Source organism: Myotis brandtii, unplaced genomic scaffold (assembly GCF_000412655.1).
Source record: "Myotis brandtii unplaced genomic scaffold, ASM41265v1 scaffold208, whole genome shotgun sequence".
Classification (NCBI taxonomy): Eukaryota; Metazoa; Chordata; class Mammalia; order Chiroptera; family Vespertilionidae; genus Myotis; species Myotis brandtii.
The window spans coordinates 5,020,894-5,046,305 of record NW_005357764.1 but is presented as its reverse complement, the minus strand read 5'-3'; the positions used below and the strand labels follow the sequence as shown (position 1 = coordinate 5,046,305).

The window sequence follows — 25,412 nt, the reverse complement described above, 5'->3', positions numbered from 1 at the left end:
TCAATGTGCATGAATCCATCCACCTGGCCTCTAGTCTTACATAATCATAGAACAGTTAATGAAACAAGGTAATTTACATTGATACAAACTTAACTAATCTAAAGATCTTAAAAAATTTTTTAGGCCCTACCAGTAAAACAGTTTTATTTCATTTTAAAATAGTCATTTATGTGAAGATCTTATTTAAATTTTGACAGTTTTCCCTCTCATGCCCTTTTTCTCTAGTCCAGTATCTAATCTAGGATCACACTGTGCATTTAGTTGTCTTTTTAATTTCATCCAGTCTCCAGTTCCTCAGTCTCTTTTTGTCTTTCATGCTCTTAACACTTTAGAAAAGTACTGGTTATATATTTGTAAAATGTTCCTCAATTTGGGTTTGTCAGTAGTTCTCTGATAATTATTCTGCAAGATTTCTATACTATAAATCTACTACTTACTTTATTTTCTCCTTTATAACTAATATGCATCTGTGGGGAGCTACTTTGAGACTATACGAAGCTCCTGATTCTTATACTTTCTCCCACTGATTTTAGCATCCATCAAGGGTTCTTGCCTGAAACAGTAACTCTGTGGCATTTGGTCATTGGTGACTCTCTTTCCATCATTTCTTCTGATGTTTAGTGTTTGGAATTCTGTTGTATGGAAGAGCACTCCCTTCTGCTTCACTATTTATTCAGTTATTTATATGCTAGTGGCCCTGTGCACGAATCCATGCAAGAGTAGCTCGCTGCTGCTTGCCTCAGCTGGCTGCCCTGCCCACCGCTGCCCTCTGCCTGCTGCCTCGCCCTCCTGTAGCTCTCCATTGCTCTTAGCTCACTGCCCCACCCTCCTGCTGATTGGTCGTTACCATTTGGTAGTGACCATTTGCATATTACCTCTATTATATAGGATGTCAGTATGGATATTTGTGGATTATGATACAGTAATAATATATATTTTATTGCTCAAATTGTTCCAGCTTTGGCCATTAGGAACTCCTACAGAGTTGTTCCTATATCCTTCCAGTATGCTCCCATTCGTTTTTTTGTTTACTTAGCACTTCCTTATTTTCTGACACCACAGGTGTTTTGGGCTCATTTTGTATTTTCTCTATCCCAGCCTAAAAATCAGCTATTTCTCCCTGGTTCCTTTTATTGGAGAATGGTATTTAGAAACCAAAATTTCAGCATTAGGTGTGTTCATTGCTACTGAGGTGTCATTGTTTCTGGGCCTAAAGAACAAAACATTTTTATATAAAATATATATTTTGATTTTTTAGAACAAAACATTTTTATATAAAATATATATTTTATTGATTTTTTACAGAGAGGTAGGGAGAGGGATAGAGAGTTAGAAACATCAATGAGAGAGAAGCATCGATCAGCTGCCTCCTCCACATCCCCTACTGGGGATGTGCGTGCAACCAAGGTACAAGCCCTTGACCGGAATCGAACCTGGGACCCTTCAGTCCCCAGGCCGACACTCTATCCAGTGAGCCAAACCAGCTAGGGCCAAAATATTTTTTAATGAATTCCTTCTCCGAAGACTCTGTAATCTCTTTCCATCCTTTATTTACAGGTTCAAGTATTATATTATTGTGATTAGTGTATATTTTACTTTTTCTTCCAATTACTTTTCTTAGACATTTCATATATGGATAGTGGTATTTTTAAATAACTATTTTGACTGTAATATAGTACTGACCTTCATTAATATTAGTTTGATTATTCCCTTTTATTTGATTTTTGGTTTTTTTTAAGTTAACAAAATCTTTGTACAAATAAGTCCTTTTGAAATATTTCTTGTGATGTAGTTCTAAAAGTGGAATCACTATGTTAGATGACAGTTTATGGCTCTTAAGAAATATGCAGGTTGAATGAATTATTTAAAATCTTAAACAGAAAACTGAAGAGAAAATGCTCCCTCAAAGTGATCACATTTTTAAAAGACTGGAATAATTGTAACATGTAATTTTATATATATTTAGAACTGTACTTTATTATTTAAATGGATAAGAATTTAACTTCTCTTTAGGAAATTTAAAAATAAAGTCTGTGTGTATATCATATCTATTTGTGAAGTTAGCATATCTGATATGCTGTTTAGGAATTTTAATGCAAGGTTTGTTTAGAGCAACAAAAACTTAATGGAATAAGTGATGTAGGCATTTTCTATATAGCCAATGATCTGGTGCGGAATAAAAATCATTGTAATAAATTTGTATTCAAGGGGAAGAAATATCAGGCTCTGATATCAGTGGGTCAGAAGAGGATGATGATGAAGAGGGTGAGGTTGGAGAAGATGGAGAGAAAAGGAAAAAAAGAAGGGGTAAGTTCTTTTTAGTTCTAGAAATTACCTTAGATTGCTACTTAATGATGGCTTAACATTCTCAAGGAAGTTGAGTGCATGCCTTTTATTTTGCCATTTTTAGTTACGGTAGCAAGTCAAACAGGAAGTATGACATATACCTGGTTAACTTTTTATTATTATTTTCTGTATTATTTTTCCTCCTGTACTTCTCTGTTTATAGCTGAATTAGAATACCCTATGTTCTGTTTTTATTTTAAAATTTAGAATTGTAAGTTAGTGATAGTGGATATACTATTTTATAATTTCATGTAAGGTTTCAATTTTATGTAGGGACTTTTATGTACATTATGAACCTAAACTTTTTAGGAACTTAGGATAATGTGGAGTTTTTCTCAAGTATAATTAGGCTTTCGAAGTCATTGAATTTTTTAATAAATTTGTATAAGGATTCTAATTTTTCAATTTGATTTTTTCTTTATAAAATGTACTTTCATTCTCACCCTGTTATGTGCCATTTATTGCCAAGTACAAATTAACACTGTTTATTGTGATAAAGATATGGATAACATACAAAAGAGAGAGACATGTTAAATGGCCTACATTAAAAATTTTTTACCCTAAATGTTTGTTTATTTTGGAACTCTCTTCCATTAACATGGGTCATTGTTTTCAAGCTGGTGCATATTTTGCTTGTCTTATTAAAATTATCGTAATCAGGGCAAGATGTTCAAGTGCACATCTTTTGCCATTGCCTAGCTGGCTGCACCCACCCTTTAGGGAGATGGGGTCATTAAAGTAAACTTAACATTGAAAAAAAAATGATCTTGCTGAAAATAAACCCGTTACTGCTTGATCAGGACTCCAAAATTCACAAATGATAAAGATTTTATAACTTCAAAAGACAGGAAAAGCATGATTTAGAGCAGGAGTTGGCAAAATATAGTCTGCTGGCCAAATTCAGCCTACCACATGTTTTTGTAAATGAAATTTTATTAAACAGCCATGCTTATTTGTTTATATGTTGTCTATGACTGGCTGCTTTCACATGGGACTGTATGGCTCTCAAAATCTAAACACTTATTATCTGTACCTTTACAGAAAATGTTTGTCAAACCCTGACTTAGAGAATCACTTTTGTGTGCATACCTATTTCTTATTTATTGATTTGAAAGAGAGAGAGAGAGAGAGAGAGAGAGAGAGAGAGAGAGAGAGAAAGAAACAGAGAAACATCTGTGTGAGACAGAAATGTGAATCCCTTGCCTCCCTAACATCTCCCGATCAGTCATTGAACCTGCAACCTGGGCATGTACCCTGACCGGGAATTGAACCGGGACCTTTTGGTGCACAAGACAGGGCTCAAACAACTGAGCCCCACTGACCAGGCCATACTTGTTTTTCACAAAATAAATTATTCAAAGCTAAAGCAGATAATAGATTTATTAAAAATAAAATTTTAAATAGCAAAAAATATTTAATAGTAAAATACCTTCCTTTCAGGCTTAGAAATTATAAAATGTTCAGTGAGCTTTTCAAAGTTTGACCATGAAACCTTAAAACATACATAATTATGTCTATATCTAATAGTGTGATGTTTTAAAGGAGAATGAGTGAAATTGGATACAAACCAACCTGTCTATAATGTAAGGCAATTTATCATTTTATAAGTTTAATTATGCATGACTTCAAATCTTAAAACTCAGTTCCTTTAACTTATCAACCTAAATAGTTTAAATAAACTTAAATGTCACCAAATGACTTACTGATTTTTTTATTCTTGTCATTCCAACCCTCTGAATTACTGTGTTTTAGGTGAATAGTGGGGTTTGCCCACAGTAGATGCTTAAAGGAATACAGTTTCTAATTCTGCATGGCTTTGATAGTAGAGCATATTGGCTAGACTCCCAAGACTGGTTTTGAGGGAAAGTAAGTTTTGGTTCTTTAATACAAAACTTGATTGTCTTTTACAATTCTCTCTCTGGAACTGAATTTTTCTGTGTATGTATTCCTTTTCTTGTTTCCTTTTTCTTTGGTTCCCGTTGGGCTCATTTCTTTGTCTTCCAGGCAGTAGCAGCAGCAGTAGTTCAGACTCCACATGTTCTGTCATAGAGAAACCTCTGGATAAGTTCTTGCCTAGTGAGTGGTAGCTCTTAAGTTCTCTAACAGAGCTTTGGCTTTTTCATAACCCGTGGGCTTCATTTGAGGAATGCTGCACTGCTCCCTGTCATGACTTAAAGAATACATGTTGGACTTCTCAGTAAACAAAGCATGTGATGACCTCCCCCTTCATTGCTTCCAGTAACCTATAATTGTTAAAACATACACTTAAATTTATGTTTGAGACAATGGAAGAGAGATTCATGCTTTTGCAATTGAGATAATGTAAAGAGAGCTAGTAAGCTGTATAAAAGAATACTTCTTACGGTTCCTTTTCATGTTTCATGGTTTCATGCCAGATTTCTAATCCTTGTCAGTATAATGGACATGTAGTAACAAATCCTGACTTTCTAAAACTCAGGATGAAATACAGTGCCAATTATAACATGTCTTACAGTTTATAAAGGTTTTAGGCTTTGGTGTTTTAATCTTAGGGTAGCTTAAGAGTGAAAGCACCCAAATAAATAAATAAAAAGTAAAATTTGAAGCAAGTGAAGATAAATTGAATAGTACTAGTATTTTATATCAAATGGCCATTTATCTCTATAGCTAAATTACCTGATTGATTTTAAGAAATTTTCTAATGTATGATTATAGAAATCAAATCCACAAGAAATTGTTTATGCATTATCTGTTGATTTATTTCAAACCTAAAGACTTTTTCTTAAACCTTAATTATTTATATTTCATTTTCAGAAGAAAAGGGAATTGATGCTTTCTTGTACTAGCTTTCAGCTTACTGTCTTTTAAAGCATTATCTATATACTTACCTTTAGAAACCAATAGCAAAAACGTTTGATTATTGTTCTTATGCCTTGAGCTTTCTAGAGAAAGAATTCCAAGAATATTAGGAATTGTATTCTCTATTGACAGTTCTTAAATTTTACCAAAAACAGTTAATTTCAGAGGATAACATAAAATACATGACATTGCTTTAGAAACCATATAGAGGTATTATTTTGTATTATAAACTCTGAAATACAAAAAAATATCTGAGTGGGAGGCATTAATTTTCTGTTTTAAAATTTACCTTAATCCTTAAAGACTAGTTATATGAAAGTCTATTATGAAATGAGTTGTACTTTGTTCAGTTCAAGCGGTTTGTGCACCTGGCACATAACATTAAGTTCTTTTTTTGTGATGTGGGTGTGCTGATGAGTACAGAGATGGTTGTCCCAGCATGATTGCTATGTGTAACTTGTATGTACTTTCCCTTTAAAAAATATGAATGGCCTTTTTATTTACGTGTTCTTTGCTTGAATCATCAATTGATTATTTACTTCTATAGAATCATTGTAATTATCCTTAATGAGCCACTAATAGATTGAATGCAAGTTTGTTATTTACAGGTGTACTTCACTTTATGTAATAAATGTTTTTGGTGTGTATGTTTCTTTTCCTGAAAAAATTGCCCTTAAATCAAGTTGGGAAATCAAATGTATTGAGAGAGATCTTGCTTTTTAAAAGAATTCTTCATTAAATCCTTTTGTTAATTAAATCATTATTGCAAATTGCTATAATCTAATTTGGGGTTGGATTTTCTTAAAGGGAGGCACACCTGTAACAGTTCCTTACATTGGAAGAACATTGAATTGGGAAATTTTGAAAATGGACAGTGTGAATTTTGCTGCTTTTAACTTATTAAATTGGCTTAATTTTCTGTTTTGCTCTTTTAGAATACTTCTCAGGTCTTAGCAGTTTCCCAATTCCATGTCTACTGTTATTATACCCACATGGTGCTGAACTGTTATATTTGCAGGAGTTTGGGAGTCTGAGCTCTTGACATTGAATTGAATTGTAGTATTAGACGAAATTAATCTTCCTGTTATCTTTGCTTAAATTACATCTCTGATTGTGTTGAATATGCTTTACTTTTTACATAAAACTGCTCTTTCAGTTTTGATAGTGATTTGATTTTTTCTATACTTACACTATAAATAAATGCTATTATACATTTTTCTTTGTTTTACATAAGAAATAATGTTTTTCTTTTTTTCCTCTTCATCTCTGTGCATATGCTTCCTGTCTACGATTTGCTTACTACTTCTTATTGAAAGATCAAGCAGGTTGGTGTGATTGATTTGCACTCCCCGTGGTACAATTATTTAAACTATAAAGAACTTTGTCATTTAACTATATTACATTTTTTTAAAAAATTTAATGATTTTTTAACAAGGTAAGTATCCACCTTTTGTATTTAAAAAATCTTTCAACTTTAGCTTTAAAAAAAAACTTCCATTTTTTTTTCTAAATAATTTTTTAAAAATTTATTTCCGTTTTTATTGACTTAAATATTAGGAACATTTTTTTATTTCCAAAAGATCTTCTTAGCAGAACAATTCAGAAGTATTAGATTGACAGTGACAGACACACAGGATGTGCTAGACCTAAATAACAGCAGAGACAAAAATAATGTATCACCAGAACTAGATGGCATAATCTTTTTTCCTAAAATTTTACAAGACCCATTAAGCCAAATTTTGGAAATACAAAAATAAATGATTTCAGAAATTTTTTTTTTTTTTTTTTAAGTGAGGAATCAGATGCTTGGTTATTTATGCCCATGGGTGTTCATATAGTGAAAATGAAATTCAATTAACACTTTTCTGAGATTCTTCCCTTTAACTGTACCTTGCCAATGTCCCCCTTCACAGTTTTGGATAGAGCACATGGCACAGGGCAATTGAAAATATATTTATCTGAAAGTTTGTGCTGAATTCTGTTATGCAGTATTAGAAGCATTTTTTTGTTTGGTTGGTTTTGTTGAATGAAATTTTAAAAAATTAATGTAAAAGTGATTTTTAGTGATTTCATGTTTTCAAGTGCCTGGTTAGAAGAGTTGGTACATATCTACATTTAGCTTTAAATATTATTTGAAGAGAAATATAATGATTTATTGGAGTAATTCTGGCAATAATATATTGCGAAATATTAGATTTTTGAAACTGAACCTAGCTATATATACATGGTTATTTTTGTGAAAATGTTACAAGAGCACAATAAGATCTTTGTTGCTAAAACATCAGTTTGAAAATATTACCTGAATGATTTTTAATAACTAATGCAATTTAATTATAGTAGTAATTCATCAGTAGGCATGAATTATATTTTGTATTTCTAAATATAAAATCTTTTTATTCTATTGCCTCTTAATGGGCTTGGAAACTATATGGTGGTTTTTGTGTGTGTGTGTGTGTGTGTGTGTGTGTGTGTTTTAACATATTATTATTGATTTCAGAAAGGAAGGGGGCGGGGAGAGAAACATCAATGATGAGAGAGAATCATTGATCAGCTGCCTCCTGCACACCCCCTCCTGGGGATCAGCCTGCAACCCAGGCATGTGCCCTTGACCGGAATCATACCGGGATCCTCAGTCTGCAGGCTGATGCTCTATCCACTGAGCCAAACCGGCAAGGGTGGAAACTATATGCTTTTAACTGTTGACAATTAGAAGCCTGGAGGCCTAAAAAAATTAATGTACATATATTGACCAGATCATTTCTTTTATTCCATTAATATCCATGTCTTCACACATACAGGGTTGTTGTTTTCTCCCCTTAACATATTTGCTGTTTTTTTTCTTTAAATATTTGAAATTCTGAGGTAGAAAGGAAGCTATAATTTATTATGCATGCCACTTACATTATACCTGAACCTACACTTTTCCCCCTCAAATTTTTAAGAAATAGTATTATCAATGGGAAATTCTTTGGGAATAGGGATTCGATTACTTTTCTAAATTATCTTTTAATAGTGTTATTCAGAACATTCAATACAGGTGACTGTGCCAAAGAAGCCAATAGAATCAGGTCTACATCCTGACTTTTGGAATGCAATGAATCACACCATACCAGAGCATGAATTTGGATCAGTGCTTTTATTTAATCTTTTATTTAACTTATTTGTTTCATGGCTTAAGTTTGCTTCAGACGTATATTTATTTAGAAATGAAGGGTAATATATTTTAAATTAAACCCTTGGGTTTTTTACTATAATTTTAACCTAAAGAATTGAAGCCTATGCATGATTCTTTGTCTCATGGTTTCCGAAAGAATATATTCAGATAATATCTATCTCCATCATCATTATTTTTCAGTTCCTTTTCCTTCTTAGCAGGAGGGGTTAGCTTTTGGGTGGAGACATTAACAACTGAGAAAGTCTTCTGGTTTACACTTTTCTGTGGTCCTTGGGAAAGAAGTTAAAAAATACAGAAAGCTCTCAGGAGAGCCTCAGGCCAATTCTATGAAAAGTTTGATCATTTTTCTGAAAGAAAGTGTGTTTCAAAGAAAGTATATTTATTACCAGAAATGAAAGATCTTGACTCAGTTTCATAAGCAGCTTAATATGCTAGTTTTATTTTCTCTCTTTGATTTTGCATTTCAACTTCATGATTTTGAAATTCATTCAATAAACTTTTGTTGTTGTTAATCGTCACCCGAGGATATTTTTCCATTGATTTTTAGAGATAGTGGAAGGGAGGGGGAGAGACAGAGTGAGAAACGTCGATGTGAGAGACACGTCGATTGATTGCCTCCTGCATGGCCCCAACCAGGGCCGGGTGGAGCCTGCAACTGAGGTATGTTCCCTTGACGAATCGCACTGGGGACCCTTCAGCCCAGAGCCAACACTCTATCCACTGAGCCAAACAGGCTAGGGCTCATTCAATAAACTTTTATTGAATATTTACAACACTCAATTTAGCACTTTTATTCATACTATTATTTGTGTATTAAGCACTCTACTTACTAGAATTATAATTAAAGTAATCAATTGGAAACTGTGTTTCCAGCTTGATTATTTTGTAATATTTCTACTTATACTTAATATTTGTACTTAATGTGACAGATTTAGGGTCCTTTGTTTGATATAATAATGAGTTATTTTAGTTTTTCATTTAAAATATGACATCATGACAGCTCAGCAACTAAAAAATGCCTGGTTAATTACTATGTAACTGTTATATAATTAGTATAGACTTTTTTCCTTTAAAAGCATACCGTGAAATAAAATATTTTCCAGTAATTTTATTAAACAAAATTTTATAAATACTCTGAAGATATATATTGAAAACTACTTGGTATAAGTTCTGACTGATATTTTTATCTGTTCATTTTAAACATATATGTGACTTTTACTTATTTATTTAAATAAATTATAGGGAAGTATTTTGGGAAGCCACTTTATTTTGTATCTGGTTATCAGAAAAAAGTAACTAAATAATCATATTGCTTTTCCCACCATATATGTTATTTTGAGACACACAGATCTGTGTTTTTTTGTTTGCTTGCTTTGGCTTTCCTGTTTCCTGCTCATCTGTTTTGCTCCTCTTTTACTTACTTTTGTCCTAATCATTGCACATTTGGAAAACAGTTTGAATTTAGCAATTAGTTTAAAAGTTCTTCTAAGAACATAAAATAAATTATTCATTTGATTTCCTTAAAATGTTAATATTTGATCTTATATTACTGAGGAATGTATCTTTTATAAAAATGAAGAGAATCTACTAGTATACTGGTCTGAAACATTGACTCTAAAGTGATTGTTGGATAATTGAATGACTCAAACAGGTAAAAAGAAAGTTTCCCCTGATAAGATGGTTGAAATGCAAGCAAAAATTGATGAAGAGAGAAAAGCACTTGAAACAAAGCTTGACATGGAAGAAGAAGAAAGAAACAAGGCTAGGGCTGAATTAGAGAAACGGGAAAAGGATCTTCTTAAGGCCCAGTGAGTATTACTGAATTGATGTAGATTTGTGTTTTAAATTTATTATATTTTTCCGAGGACTTATGTATAAGGAAAAAAATTGAATAATAATTAAAAGCTTGATTTTTATCTCCAGAGTAGCTATTTTTGGATAGACGGTTTCATTGTGTATGTTGTATTTCTGAAAATTACATGTTTTGATTATTTCCTCTCTTTGTGAGAGGAAAAAATTTTAAGTGAATTTGAATTAGTTATAGATCAAATCATACAGTAATGAATTATCCAGTGGTATAATTTGATAGAGATGTTGCATAACCATATTCCTATTTTGAAATTTTGCATCCAAACTCATTAAATTTGGTAAATGATATTGGTACAATAGTAGATAATCGATGAATATAGAGTATTCTCATTTTAATCAACAGACAAGAGCATCAGTCTTTGCTAGAGAAATTATCCGCACTGGAGAAGAAGGTAATTGTTGGTGGTGTTGATTTATTGGCGAAAGCTGAGGAACAAGAGAAACTTCTTGAAGAATCTAATATGGAACTGGAAGAAAGGAGGAAAAGAGCAGAGCAACTTCGAAGAGAATTGGAGGAAAAAGAGGTATCTTTTTGGTTCTGGTTGACATTTTTTTTCTAGTGAAAAGCTAAATATAATTTTAATAACATTTTAAAGCAGACCCGTGGGTTGCTTTGAAGATGGCTGCTAAGCATATTATTTGTTAAACATAAAGCAGCATAAAAATGAAAAGAAGGCATATGTACTACTATTTGTAATACCTTAAACAATAAAATTTAAAAAATAAATTTGTGATTTAAAGAATAAATTATTCTGAAGTTTATCAATTTTTCTCATAGCAAGAACGCTTGGATATTGAAGAAAAATATACCAGTTTGCAAGAGGAAGCACAGGGAAAGACCAAAAAATTAAAGAAAGTTTGGACTATGCTGATGGCTGCAAAGTCAGAGGTTGGTCTCTTAGAAATTACCTACTAATGTAGTTCTGAATTTAAAAAAAAATTATTATTTTATTAAGTATGATTAAGAATCCAAAAGGAATCATGTGTGCTTACAATTTTAAAGAAATAAAAATTTATCCTTGATGTGCAGTTTTTAATTTTAGCTCTTAAATTAAATTTCTAACCTTAACTAATAATGTGAAAAAGACATGTGAGGCCCTGGCCAATGTGGCTCAGTTGGTTGGAGCATGGTCCTGTATATCAAAAGGTGGTGGGTTTGATTCCCTGTCAGGGTGCGTACAAGAGACAACTGGTTGATGTTTCTCTCTCACATCGATGTTTCCCTCTCTCTCTCTCTCTCTCTCTCAAATAAAATACAATAAAATAAATAAGACATTGTTAGTGTCATTCTGTCCATTGTTTTAGTGAAAGAACTGGGTAAGCTCTTACAGGGTTTCTATGTCAGATTGAACTATTTTGTATTTAAAATCTTGTTTGTCCTTAATATTTTCATTGATTTTCTCATAGATGGCTGATCTCCAACAAGAACATCAGAGGGAAATTGAAGGCCTATTGGAGAACATTCGACAACTTAGCCGGGAGCTTCGGCTTCAGATGCTTGTTATTGATAACTTTATACCTCAGGATTACCAGGTAAGAGGAAAGTTCTCTGACCTAGATAATAGGTCACTTGGCTGGGGTTAAGAAATAAGGAAATATAATTTGTCATTTAATTGGTGGTAAATACTTACATTTCAGTTGTTGACGATAAAATTTTCTTGAACCAATGCCATAACATTTCACTTTAGCTCTTAACTTTTCTTAGTACATAATTCTGTTTGAGTATCTAAGTATCTAAATAAGAACTTCTCAGTCCTTTAGAGAAATCGAGATTCATTTATAGAAGGTGCTTAAATAACATTGTTTCGGTCATCGTTGTTATATCATTGATGAGAAGAAAAAAAAAATTGATTCCCAGCCAGGGCCACTGTCTGTATGGAGTTGGCATGTTTACCTCATGTTTGTATGGGTTTTCTCTGGGTCTTCAGGTTTTCTCCCACATCCCAAAGATGTGCACATGAAGTGAACGGCATGTCTGCATTGCCCCAGTCTGAGTGAGTGTATGTGTGTGTGGTGTGCCCTGTGATGGAAGGGCGTCCTGAACAGGGCTGGTTTTCGCCTCGTGCTCTCAGCTGCTTGGACAAGCTCCAACATCCCGTGAATATTTTTCCCTGAACTGGATGAGCCAATTGGAAAATAATGATCTTAATCTTTCATATATATATAATTATCACATTTATTTCAGTGTTTAATATTAGTAGTTTGGGGTCTTTATTTAGAAGTTTGGTGATGTTTTTGTGACCAGAAATATAGACACTTAACTCTTGTTTATATCAGTTAGCCTATGATAAAATTGGCTTTATTATACATCATTTACCTTAACGTCACAGCTTCCAAGAACCGAACAAAACCTTAAGTGAGGACTTAATGTAGTCACAGTCAGAATCAAGATATAGCTGCTGTTTATTCATTCAATGTCCTTTATCCTATGAATAAAATAAGCAGAACTCCTGTTGGAACTTTTTCTTCCTGCTTATGGATGCTAATTCTCTGTGTGTGGGGGTGGGGGTAAAATATACATAACATGAAATGTACCATTTTAAGTATTTTTAAGAGTACAATTCACTGACATTAAGTATATTCATAATGTTGTACAACCATCATTATTTTCCATTTCCAGACAGATGCTAATCCTTAATACTATTTTTCTTTACTCAAAATATTCATCTTTCTAGTACATTTTAGTACACTTTAACATATTGATTTTTTAAAATTTTACTTTGAATCTCTATACAGCTGTAAGCAGTTTGTCTAAAAATAAGCCGTAGTATTTTTTCCTTTGAACATCAGGTGTATAGAATTAACCTTTGGTTCTTGGTACACTCTCCTTATTGGCCCTGGAAGGCCTCCTTTGATTTAATTTGTTATTTTGTAGTGAACTCATCACCTCAAACAAAAGCTAGGACCACTATAGTAACCTACTTCCAATCAAATGGTTCCCTCTCCCTCTTCCCTCCCTTTGCCTCTTCCAACTCAAGGTAACTTTCATTCTGAATCATGTTCTTCATTTCCTTGCTTTTTATTTTTATATAGTTTAATTGCATCTACATATATTTCTTAAAAGCATATATTTTTAAATTTATAACAAGTGTATCATGTAGTACATAATTGAGACAAAATTTCCCCCATAATTTATTAAGATTTTAGTTCCATGAATATTTTTCAGTATTTTAAGTATTATAAATATTAAAAGTAGACTATCTTTGACTCTTAAAAGGAAATGATTGAAAACTATGTCCATTGGAATGAAGACATAGGAGAATGGCAGCTGGTGAGTATTACCTTCATCCTTTCATGGAATCCTGTGGAGTGCTACCTGCAGTCTAGGAATTTTGCTGGCTCCAGTGGGGGGAGAGGTGGTCCATAGGATGAATCAGATGAGACTGCAGTAGGGTGGAGATGTTTTTCTAATTAACTGTGTTATAATACACAGAATATTCAGTGGAAATGGCATGGGCAGGGCTACATAGTACCAAAGGACTTCCAGGTCCCTTTCTGTTCCAGCATTCAAATTATGTTTCATGAGTGTAACATCAGTAGATCTCACAATAATTTGCTAATTCACAGTATTAATTGCTAATTAAAACAATTCTCCTCTGTCTCTCCCCCCTCCCCCAAGAAATGTGTTGCCTACACAGGAAATAACATGAGGAAGCAAACTCCAGTTCCTGATAAAAAAGAGAAAGATGTAAGAGTGCTTTTAAAAAAAATTACAGTGTAAAATATTTATAGGGCTGTGGGTCACTAAGTTATGTGATCAACATGAAATCAGTCAGATGTGCTAAAACAAGTGGGTTGATTTTGGGGAATAGAGGCTCTTGGATGGGGCGATTGTTAGGACAGTTGTGATGGCAGGCGGAGTTCCTCCTCCAAAGAGTGGCATGGAATCTTCTTTGGACTCCCTCTTTTCACCACCTTTCTGGGTCATGGGGATGTGTTTAGCGACCAGAATGTCCTTTTCAAAGCTAGTCTTAGTCTTGGGTCCACAGGAGGAGATAGCAGCTTTAGGGAAAGCAGCAACAGTTCTGCTTTGCTGCTAAGGAGTTTATGGTGTGTCAGGGCTCACTCACCAACCCTGGCTGAATACATTTGAGATCAGTGGAGTTAAAGATGTCTTTAGATACTTGTTTCGTCTTGTCTTCTGTGGCTTTTTTCTAGAGTTTGTTCAGTGCTTTAAATCTTCCCCCAAATCTGATTTGTCTGGTGTTGGTTTCCTTTACTTAAGCCCTTTGAAGTGGACCTTTCCCACGTGTATCTTGCCTACACCGAGGAGAGCCTGCGACAGTCCCTGATGAAATTGGAGAGGCCACGGACTTCAAAGGGGAAAGCAAGGCCAAAGACAGGGAGAAGGTAAGACTGTCTTAGAGTCCCACGAAATCAAGGCAGTGAGATGCTAATTAGATATATTTAAAGGAAATTTAGTTAAGATGATAAATATTTTGGCTGATACATTTAAATATCACAATTCTTGCCCTGACCTGCATTGTTCAGTGGTTAGAGTGTCCACCCCTGCACTGAAGGGTCTCGGGCTCTATTCCTGGTCAAGGGCACATACTCGGTTGCAGGTTCGATCCCCAACCCTGGTTGGGCTGTGTGCAGGAGGCAACCTGTCGATGTGTCTCTCTCTCATCAATGTCTCTCTCTTTCTCTCTCTCTCTCTCCTCTCTTTGCTCTCTCTTTGTCTGTCTCCTCCTCCCCTCCCCCTTCCAGTCTCTGAAAATCAATGGAAAGAATATCCTCTGGTGAGGATTGACACACACACAAATGTTCTTATTAGTTATGATTTGAGTAAATAACATCTTGCTAAAGAATTAAGGTCTTCCAACGTCTTTAGCTGTATTGAGTAATAGATTTTATTTTTAATGTATTTTGTTCTTTCCAAGATATCTACTATCTTAATTCCTTAATTCTTACACTAATTCTTCTAGCGAGACGCTAATTAATTTGCCTGGTTAGACTCTTAAGTATTACATTCAGCTGATTTGTTTTTCTATCATAAATATTGTCCCAATCACTTGATGTCCTCAGTCACCAGTTAAAGAAAACTTCTCTGACCATCTTTTCTTCTCCTTTGGGGGCTGGTTTGACTGTTGAGTAGTCTGTATGTGCCACCACATACGCCCAGGGAACCAGGACTTGAGAGGCTGGAGCTTAAGCTTCTCCCTCTGCCCTCCATCAAGTGCTGTTGAGCTTATTTAAACTGATTGTAAGACTTTGGGGCTCCTGAAATGAGAGGGAATAATAAGCTCATTTTACCCACTGCTTTGAGCACTTGGATTTTTGAGTTACATGTAAGGTGAGGTTGTATGGGTTTAATATTTTTTTGTTGCATGATCTCATAGACATGACCTAACATTTATAAATTTGGGATAGTTGAACTCAAGGAGGAGGAATCAGTACCATATTAAAAGTGCACAAATTTTACATTTTTTAGCATTTATGTGCTAGGGGTTAAAAACTCTTCATCTGCCAGCAGAAGCCATGCATTAATGAATGAAGCATAGCAGTTCAAAGAAACATGAATTTTTTTAGACCTTTCACTTTTCCACTTTTAATAGAGATATTTTCCTCTTAACTGAGAAGTTAGTAAGAAAACTAACAATGCAAGTGTGATGATAAATGGTAAGACAGTTGGTTTCAGTATAGGTGAAAAATAGGCAGCCGTGGGGAGGGGACAAAATGGAGAGTAGTCTGTCTGAAATGAGTGGCTGCTACCTTGCTCCTAGTTAGTTTTGGGACTAGAGGGCCCATTGTTTCCAACGCCTCTTGTTTCAAAGAAGAAGCCAGAAATCAAATTATTTAAATGAGATCTCTCCATTTTCAGTCACTTTTTAAGAACGATGTGGACCTAAAGCAAACAAACAATTTAATGTTATTTGGATACAGTTTTCAGAATACTCATTTAAAAATATGTACCTTTTTGGTAAACAAACAAAACAAAACAAACATGTGAGCCAACATTACATTAGCCAAACCCACCATCTCTGTGCATCAGAATTAGCCTGCTGTGTTATGAAAACAATAGATGGCCTTAAACACAGACAAATATACACATTAAATGGTTTATTGATATTACATTACATGATAATGTTCAATGTATGTTTCTCATTAGAAATGCATAGTGCAATATGCTAAGCAAAATTGCAATAAACATGGTACATTAATGTAGCATTTACATCAGTCCCTACATGTGCATCTGTACTGTATTGCCTCAGATGATGTTGTCTCTGAATAAACCCGCACCTTTAGCCTACCCTGGAAGAGATCATCAGCAGGTTCAGTCTGGCAAGCATGCAGCCACTTGGCCTGGCTGCGTTGTCTAGTCCAGTTTTGGAAATTATCATCCACTCAGTTTCTCACCTCTCTGGGTGGAGGGTGGAGTGCCATGATCTTGCACCTATTCTTGGTGAGGTTTCCCTCGCCTGAAAAAGTGGGCATGAATTGATCTCTTAACATGGTCAAACCTTGGCCTGGTTCTAGACTCTATGCCCCCTTGTTTTATCTTCTACATAATGTAAAGTGTTTGCATTTCAGTCTTTTAGGAAAGTTTTCATGTTTTCTTTTTCTCTTCTCCAAACAGAAAGCGTTCTGCAAAGCCTGAAACTGTAATTGACTCTTTACTTCAGTAAATGTTACAGACTTAAAGTCTCAATAAAAATATCACTATCCTCATGCCTGGACAAAATATTTAATTAAAACACTGAAGACTTTTGTGTAATTTCAAGTAATGAAAGCTGTAAGTCATGGAGTGAGACTGGAAGTAGTAATTTGTCTAATAATTTTTAGTCTATATATGTCAATATAACATTAAAATTGCACAACTGGTAATTGTTCAAATAGTCATATTACTCTTCATTTTATACTATGCAGGGAAGTTGGGGGAGCAGCTCCTACTATAGAGAGTTGCTGTCGAAATGCATTCATAAATCTGCTAGTAATTTGCTCAACTCCTGTGTATTTACATAATTGGATGTTCAAAATAGAATAAAATGTAGGTCCTGTCTTGCACATAGACAGCAGTTCTAATTGTCCTATGTTTTGCTGTTATATATGAATGTCTGAGCTGCGTATCTAAGAAACGATTCAATCCTAACACCCGCCCGGCCTGTTTAAATATGTTCTCATTTTTGTGTTATCTTTATTGCATTTTAAGTATTAGATGACCTGTAGAAAATTTATAATTTACAGTCAATCTTTAGAAGTACACGTTGAAAATATGTTTGAACTGTACCTCTCTTGACCTTTTTTGCCATTTAGAGTTTAAATCAAATATACTTTTGTTCTGGTTTCATGTTCTCTTAAAACATTGAGTATGTACCTAATTATAAAGGAGTCACAGTTGCAGGAAATTAAGCTAAATACTGGTCACTAGTCTTTGCTGTATGTGTATATTTTTTAAAATTTATTTTGAAGTGTGATTAATGGATGCTTCCTTTTAAGTTCTAAATTGTGATGAAAATTGAGTCTCCATTTCCCAGAAAGTACAACTAAAGCAAGAAAAATAGCTTTTAATCCTCTACCTTTAAAATACTTTGTTTTGTTTTTTCTTTATAGTTTATTAAAAGAAATATTCTTCCCTGAATTTCTTCCATTGACAAATCCAGTCAGACCATCTTCCTCTAAAAATAAAAATAATATTTATTTTATAGTAAAATAACTTGTAACATATAGAATTGTGTTTTCCTTTTTGGCTGCTTACAAAATTTTTGTTTTTATTTTTTAATGTTATGTTACACCACTGAATATATCTTTTGTGAATTTTAAAATAAATTAGTATTAAGTTAACATTAGTTTAAGAAGTTTGGTTAAATGGTTTATAATTACAAAGCCATGTATAGAGTGGGGGTGAGTAAAGGTGGTGTACTTGTGAGGTGGTAGTAAAAATGTGTCCATAAATTTAAAGTACATTACAAAGGTGTGTACTGAATGTCCTGTGTATGGTGCATATTTTCTAGGTAATAAGAATTGCATTTAACTGGTAGTGTTTTCTTTGTAGTATGTAAGATAGAAGTTTATAACTTTACTCTGTGAGGCAACTGTTTACGTACTGTGAAGACTTGAGGTGAATACGTGTCTTGTAAGAGCTTTGTGTGAGCAGAATATCTTGGCAATTGTAGATGCACATTTAACTGTTAGTAATTACTCTAGGGAAATCTTAATTTTACCAATAGAAAGAAAAGATGAATACTTCTTCTTTTTAGAAGTTCATGTTTATCGCCTTTAATTATCTAGTTAATAAGAAAGGAATGGCTTTTACATTAAGCTCTAAAACAGCACAGAAAACTTAAGCCAGTATGTTAGATTGTTTTCTATTCCACTCCACTATAATAACAAAAAGAAACCTATAAAAAGTCAAAGCATTAAACATTTTTTTAAAAAATAGGCTACTTTAGCAGTTTTTTAAAAGTATTTACATTAGAACTTATACCAGATGGATAATAATTGTTCATCTTATGAAATACCAGAATTATATATTTAGGCAGGCCTGACTCATCCATATGAAAACATGGGACACTGACTAGACAGCGATTCTCTTAGCTCCAATCATAGCAGTTCTGTGGTTTCTTCACACTTACTGTGTCTTTGTGCACAAATAAAATATTTTGTAACTTCAGTGTTAATTTCATATAAGGATATAGATAAGCAAACTTGCTCATTATATGAAATAGACATACTTAAAACGAGTGGCACATATAAATAGGTTTTTGAATGGGTATTTTCTCTTTAATTTTAAAAAGTATTATTTATTTATTAAAAGGAGCCTTGGTAGAATGTTATTGGTTGTGGTATATTCTTTAATAAGCGCTGTAATTATATATACTGATAGTTAGGATATTAAAAATATCATCGTAGTCCTCATTTTTGTTTAGGTGCTTGTATTAAAGTATAAGATTACTCAAGGAGGGAGGTCTGAATCCATGTGTTTATCCCACAAATAGAATCCATTTGATCTACTTTCTAGGAAAAGGGGACCTTTCTTTTTGCAGCAAGAGATTTAAGGTCACTTGGGATTGGGGGGGGGGGGGATGCCACTTCATCTGTAAGATTTTTAGAAAAATTATGATTATGATTTTTGGGTTTTGTTTCTTCATAGTCTTTTTAAAATGTCTTTCCCCTTGACTCTTAAGGAATGTCCCTCTCTTTCCTACAGGGCTGTGAATTAAGGAATTGGTAGGGTGTACATTTAAGCACTCCAGTGTCTGCCTAATTTCTTAATATATGCATTTGTTTTCCTTTTTAGCTATTTTTAATTTAAAATACTAGAACAAAACATAGATCTTCCTAGTGCCTTTGAACTTACACTGTAGTCTGACTAGTTTAAATCATTAATAACTTCAGTAGCATTGCTATAATACTGTATACTGGCCTAAATTACAAATTGTACAATAAATTTGTTGCATTAATTTCAAAAGCCACACTTCCATTGTATTTTATGTATAAATTGTATTTGTTCAAGTTGTACATATTGATATTGTATATACATGTGGAGCATGGTTAAATAAGAAATAAAAGTGTTTACATAATGCCTGTAGTAGCGATCTGCTTCTTTATTGAACTATTTTGTGTTTATGTCCATCCTGATATTAACAGGCAGTTTTTTGTACTTGGCATCTCAGTTTTATGTGTTTAAGAGAGGCCTGTTTAGCCCTAGCCAGTTTAGCTCTGTGGTTAGCACATCACCCTGTGGACTAAAGGGTCCCGGGTTCGATTCTGGTCAAGGGCACATACCTTGGTTGCAGCCTCAGTCGGAGAGTGTGTGTGGGAAGCATTCAATCAGTGTGTGTCTCTCACATTGATGTTTCTTTCAGTCTCTCCCCTACCTTCCACTCTCTCTAAAAATCAATGAAAAAAAAATCCTTCTAACGAGAGAGAGAGAGAGAGAGAGAGAGAGAGAGAGAGAAACACACCTATTTAATTTCACACCCAGAAACTCTCATGCTGGTGTGAGTCTTTAACAGAAAATGGGAAGAGAGATTTTTAAATGTGCTTCTCATTGATAAAATTAGTTTTCACCAAAAATATTTTTATCCAAGTTTTGTTATTCTTTTCATTAGTGTTGAGAACAGAAACGTAAAGAAGTATGTGTGCAGAATGTATCTCACTAAAAGGTAAAAGGAGAATTTTTGAGTGGTGGCAATATCATGATCTCTTCACAATTTTAATGAGATTAAAATATCTTCAAAACAATAACATTGCTTGGGTTAGTGTTAATCATGGGTTCTTTTAATAACTACTTAATGATTACCAAGCACCATGCTAGAGCCTTATCGTCACAAAGGGGTCCAGAAGTTCTGATTTGTTGGCAAGTTTCAAAGAACTTGTGTGCTTTTTGCAGAGGAGAGGAGACATTTCAGGGCTTGCTCTCTTCCTTGTCCCGACGCTAGCTTATGTAAAACTCTAATATGTGTGTAGAACATGAAGATAAAATTAAAGACCTGCCCTGGCGTCAGCAACATGTTGTCCATCCCATCTTCTCATGAAAACTCCCAGAAATCAAAGGAAAACCCCCAGTATCAGCCTAAGGGACCTCAGTAGCCTGTGCCTAGGGGAGCAGTGACAGGGCTCTGAAACCACAACTTACAGCCAGCCAAGCCCTCCCTCTGAACACATTTGTTACAACATTATCTGAATGTCGCATTCTTCAGCCGTGTCATTTGCAAAGCAAATCAGATACTCAGTCCTCCTTCGGAAGTTGAACAAACGTGTGGGAAAATGATTATGAAGAGGCTACTTCAAAAAGAACCGGTTTCCTCTCAGCATTTATCTTGGGCTTCCTGTGACCCGATCTTCAAGCTGCTTTTATCAACGTGATCAGAACATCACTTTGTCTTACCCAAACACGTTTATGGCTCTCACTAAAGAATATGGCAGATCAGACATCCTTCCACGCCTGCTCCCCTCCCCCATCCCTGTTTTGAGGGTGGGGGAAATTTTAGTTTTTAATCAAAGGCTTTATTTCTCCAGTTGTACAAAGGAATTTAACTGGGACTTTACAACTAAATACAATATGTCTCAGAGTTGATACCAATCTTAGCAAGAGGATATTGCCTAACTCAACCTAAAAGTACAGAGTCATTACAGAAATACTGTGCTGACCTTGATTTCTCCTCAGTCACCAGGTGTCTTCTGGATTTCCCGTGTACCCACCCTGCGCTGTGGCCACGTAAATGGAGAATGACAGCGCATGTTGAGGGCTGTCGTAAAAGAGGGTGAAGGGGGAGCTGCCAGGCTTGGATTCTTCCCTAGCAGCTGACACGGTGCCTAGCACACTACCTGACCAAAAGGCCAGAAAAGGCTGTTCCTCCAGGGAACTGCTGTGGGAGGTGGGAGGCAGTCCAACATTCGGGGAAAGGCAGTCCAGGCCTGAATCCTCATGCCCTGTGCCTTGGTGGTAAGTTGGGCAAAAGAGGTGGGACAATGGAGCCTGAACAGGAAAGAGGCAGGCTCCTGCTGTGAGTTTTCTGTAAGCAGCGGGAAGCCACGGGAGGATTTTAAGTGGTCACTCGAATTGTGTTTTAAAGAAAGTACTGCTGGAAAGACGGTGAAGGATTAGGTGGGGCGCTGGGAGAGCAGATGATGTCACCCTGTGTGCTGGAGACTGCACTGGCTGTGAGCCAGAGGAGCCAACCCCCACTCCTCCGCTGGCTCTCTTGCACTCGGCTGGTACCTCGATGACCAACACCTGCACCTTCACTTCTCTTTACTCGAGTTGCCTAGCTGTTACCGGTGTGCGGTCAGCACACAAGACACCAGCACATGCTTGTGTTCGGGCTTACACTGGCTATTGCAGCCGTGGGCAAACTACGGCCCGTTTGAAATGAATAAAACTAAAAAAAAAAGACCGTACCCTTTTATGTAATGATGTTTACTTTGAATTTATATTAGTTCACACAAACACTCCATCCATGCTTTTGTTCCGGCCCTCCGGTCCAGTTTAAGAACCCATTGTGGCCCTCGAGTCAAAAAGTTTGCCCACCCCTGAGCTATTGGAAACAAGAAAGGGATAGACTGCTTGGAGACTGGAAGTTGAACTAGAAGAAGTGGCCAGGAAGGACGAATTAGAAGATAAACACTTCAGAGAGCTGAAGAGAGAATGTCAGAGTGCTTGGGGCAGAGACCTGTTCAGGAAATACTAGGCATGACAGGAACAGGAGTTTTCACCTGGGAATGGGAGCCCTAATGAGCTGCAAGTTGAACCAACGAATCAGCCCCGAGAGCAGTGGTTCTCAACCTTGGCTGCACATTAGAATCACCTGGGAATCTTCTTAAAATCCTGATTTCTGGGCCTCATCCTCCGGAAATTTTGTTTCTTTGTTACTAATGTTGTGGCCTCACCCCATAACAAAGAAACAATTTCCAGAGGATGAGGCCCAGAAATCAGGATTTTAAGAAGATTCCCAGGTGATTCTAATGTGCAGCCAAGATTGAGAACCACTGGACTAGAATAAGTGCTCGCTCCACCTCTGGGGAAGCTGGTAGGAACCGGAGCTCACCCTGCATGCTAAGAGGCCGCAGCGCCCTGCTCCCTGAGAGAGCTGTGCACACACTCTGCCACAGGATTCCTCAGTTTCAGACGGTCTTGGCGCCCTGAGAGGCCGACGGATATGATGTGGGGAAAGGTGGGGGGAAGACAGGGCCAGGTTACCGGATGGACACATCCATCAATAGCAGCAGCAAGAGAGCCCCCTGATGCATTTTATCGAGGCCAACATTTCTAATTGGGCCAAGAATGTCTCAGTAAAAGTCAGTCAGCCATAGATTGAGTGAAACTTGTTTTTTCTCTTATTAGGTTGCATGGTTTTTTAAAAATTACAGTTTATATTCAGTATTTTCTATTAGTTTCAGGGGTACAGCATAGTGTTTAGTGTTTAGTGATTCTCAACCTTCCTAATGCCGTGACCCTTTAATACAGTTTCTCATGTTGTGGTGACCCCCAATTTAATTGTTACAAATTGAACATGATTTAGCATAGTGATTAATCACAAAAGCAATATGTAATTATATATGTGTTTTCCAATGGTCTTAGGCGACCCCTGTGAAAGGGTCGCAACCCACAAGTTGAGAACCACGGGAGACAGTCATTTACTTTACAAAGTGATCCCCCTGATATTTCCAGTATCCACCTGGCAACATACATAGTTATTACAATATTATTGACTATATTCCCTATGCTGTACTTTCCATCCCCGTGACTGTAGCTACCAATTTGTACTTCTTAATCCCTTCACCTTTTTCACCCAGACCCCCACCCACCTCCCCTCTGGCACCCTTCAGTTTGTTCTCTGTATCTATGAGTCTGTTTCAATTTTGTTCATTTATTTTCTTTAGATTCCACATACAAGTGAAATGGAAGTGTTTTTTTCTTTCACTTATTTGTTCAATAGGTATTTATTACCTACTAATGCCAGTTAGAGATATAATATATTCACAGGTAAAAGGTAGGAGGTAGCTGCTAGCGGGAGGAAGGTGTTCAGCCTTCGCTGTCAACGTCACCCATTCCATGCACAGGCAAGAGGCATGTTGCATGAAGCAGGCATGGGCTGTGGCTAAGCTTCCTAAGTGGATGTGCTTAAATGACAAGCATCTCCACTTTCACTTAATCCTAAAGTTCCTTCACTCATACTTTTGATGTGTGGCCTCAATTCATGTTGTCTCACTCCTTTGGTAAACAAGGGCTTATTGTTGAGTGTTTCCACCCAGAGCCCAGCCTCACTTGTCAGGAAGTAAGTAGAGAGTTAGTTGCATGTAACCATTGAAGCTTATCTTATGCCAGACCTTCCTGGAGCCCGCCTCTGTCCTTTCTGTGGCCCATCTAAAACACCTCTTCCCCTCAGCCCTTCTCTACCACCCTGGCCTCGCACACAAACTGCAGCCCACAGCTCATATCCTGTGGCAGGCTACAGCTCACATTAGCCATTGAATGCAAATGTGCCTCAATCAAAGAAGAAGGGAAACTCACATTTCAGTGGGGCCTTGAAGGCTCCATGACTTAGTTACTGGTTGCCCTGGGCATGCTGGTATTTTATGTGGGCAGGGTGAAACTGCCTGTGGTCAGGGTGAGACTTTAAGCTTTTGATTTGTTCCCTTATTTTGAAAGAGTTAAAAAGATGTTACATGTGTTGGTATAATTTTAGTACTAGTATTAATTTTTATCACGTGTAAGCGAAGATGAAAAGAATGCTCATTCACTGTTTTAGATCCATATTCTTGCAGAGAACATGTCTTCAAAAGGCAAGTTTCAGTGACTTGACACTTATTTTCTTCCCCTTTAATTTTTTAAAATAACAGCTTTATTGAGATATAACTCACATACTAGCAACCAATATTCTACATTTTGCCTCTATGGATTTGCCTCTCCTGGACATTTCATATAAATGGGATCGTACTATATGTGGCCTTTTGTGCCTGGCTTCTTCCACTTAGCATCATGTTTCCAGGGTTCATCCACATTGTAGCATGTGTACCTCATTTATTATCGCCCGGTAACATTTTGTGGTGTGGATATACCACATGTTGTCTATCCATTCATCCGTCGATTGACCGTTGGGTTGTTTCTAATTTTTTGTTATTATGAGTAATGCTGCTGTGAACATTTGGGTAGAGGTGTCTGTGTGGGCAAGTGCTCTCCGTTCTCTTGGATAGAGGCCTAGGGTTGGAATTGCTGGTCCTGTAGTAACTAAGTGTAGCCTTTTGCGGAGCTGCTGCAGTTTCCCAAAGTGCTTGTACCATTTTCCAATCACACCAGCAATGCCTGAGAATTCCGATTTTCCCACATCTTCGCCAATGTTTGTGATCATCTGTCTTTTTAACTTTAGTTTTTTTTTTTATGTTTAAAAACATGTTATCATTTGTGTACATGGTCACACACAGATTTAAAATACAAAGCCATCCGCCTCCTCCCTTGCTTTCACCCATCCTTACCCAAGTCCCATTCCCAACAAACTCCTTCCCTTTTTTGTATTTAGTTTTTCTTTGGCTACCATGGTAATACCAATAATCTCTTTATTCACTCACTATTGATTCCCCCCCACACACACTTTTTATGATAAGAACTTTCAAACATGTATAAAAGGAGGGTAGTACAATTAACCTCCATGTACCCATCTCTAGCTACCACAATCAACTCATGATCACTCTTGCCAACTATTTTTTGATTTATCAACTTCAGATACTAGTATGTATT

The 25,412-nt window shown here is 35.8% G+C and overlaps 1 protein-coding gene across 3 annotated transcripts in view; it reads left to right on the top strand.

The window, feature by feature from the left end:
• KIF3A (kinesin family member 3A) overlaps positions 1 to 17,203 on the top strand; it is a 42,696-nt gene extending 25,493 nt beyond the window's left edge. Inside the window, exons 9-19 of one of the 3 annotated variants that reach the window (XM_005865535.2) lie at positions 2,209 to 2,307; positions 4,351 to 4,422; positions 6,501 to 6,509; positions 10,011 to 10,167; positions 10,572 to 10,752; positions 11,007 to 11,117; positions 11,636 to 11,761; positions 13,446 to 13,499; positions 13,848 to 13,916; positions 14,454 to 14,578; positions 16,809 to 17,203. In XM_005865535.2, coding sequence (XP_005865597.2) covers positions 2,209 to 2,307; positions 4,351 to 4,422; positions 6,501 to 6,509; positions 10,011 to 10,167; positions 10,572 to 10,752; positions 11,007 to 11,117; positions 11,636 to 11,761; positions 13,446 to 13,499; positions 13,848 to 13,916; positions 14,454 to 14,578; positions 16,809 to 16,857 — 1,052 coding nt within the window. In that variant the 3' untranslated portion in view covers positions 16,858 to 17,203. The remainder of the gene's footprint in view (positions 1 to 2,208; positions 2,308 to 4,350; positions 4,423 to 6,500; positions 6,510 to 10,010; positions 10,168 to 10,571; positions 10,753 to 11,006; positions 11,118 to 11,635; positions 11,762 to 13,445; positions 13,500 to 13,847; positions 13,917 to 14,453; positions 14,579 to 16,808) is intronic. The other 2 variants (XM_005865537.2, XM_005865538.2) reach the window with 2 other exon arrangements.
• The last annotated feature ends 8,209 nt before the right edge of the window (positions 17,204 to 25,412 follow it).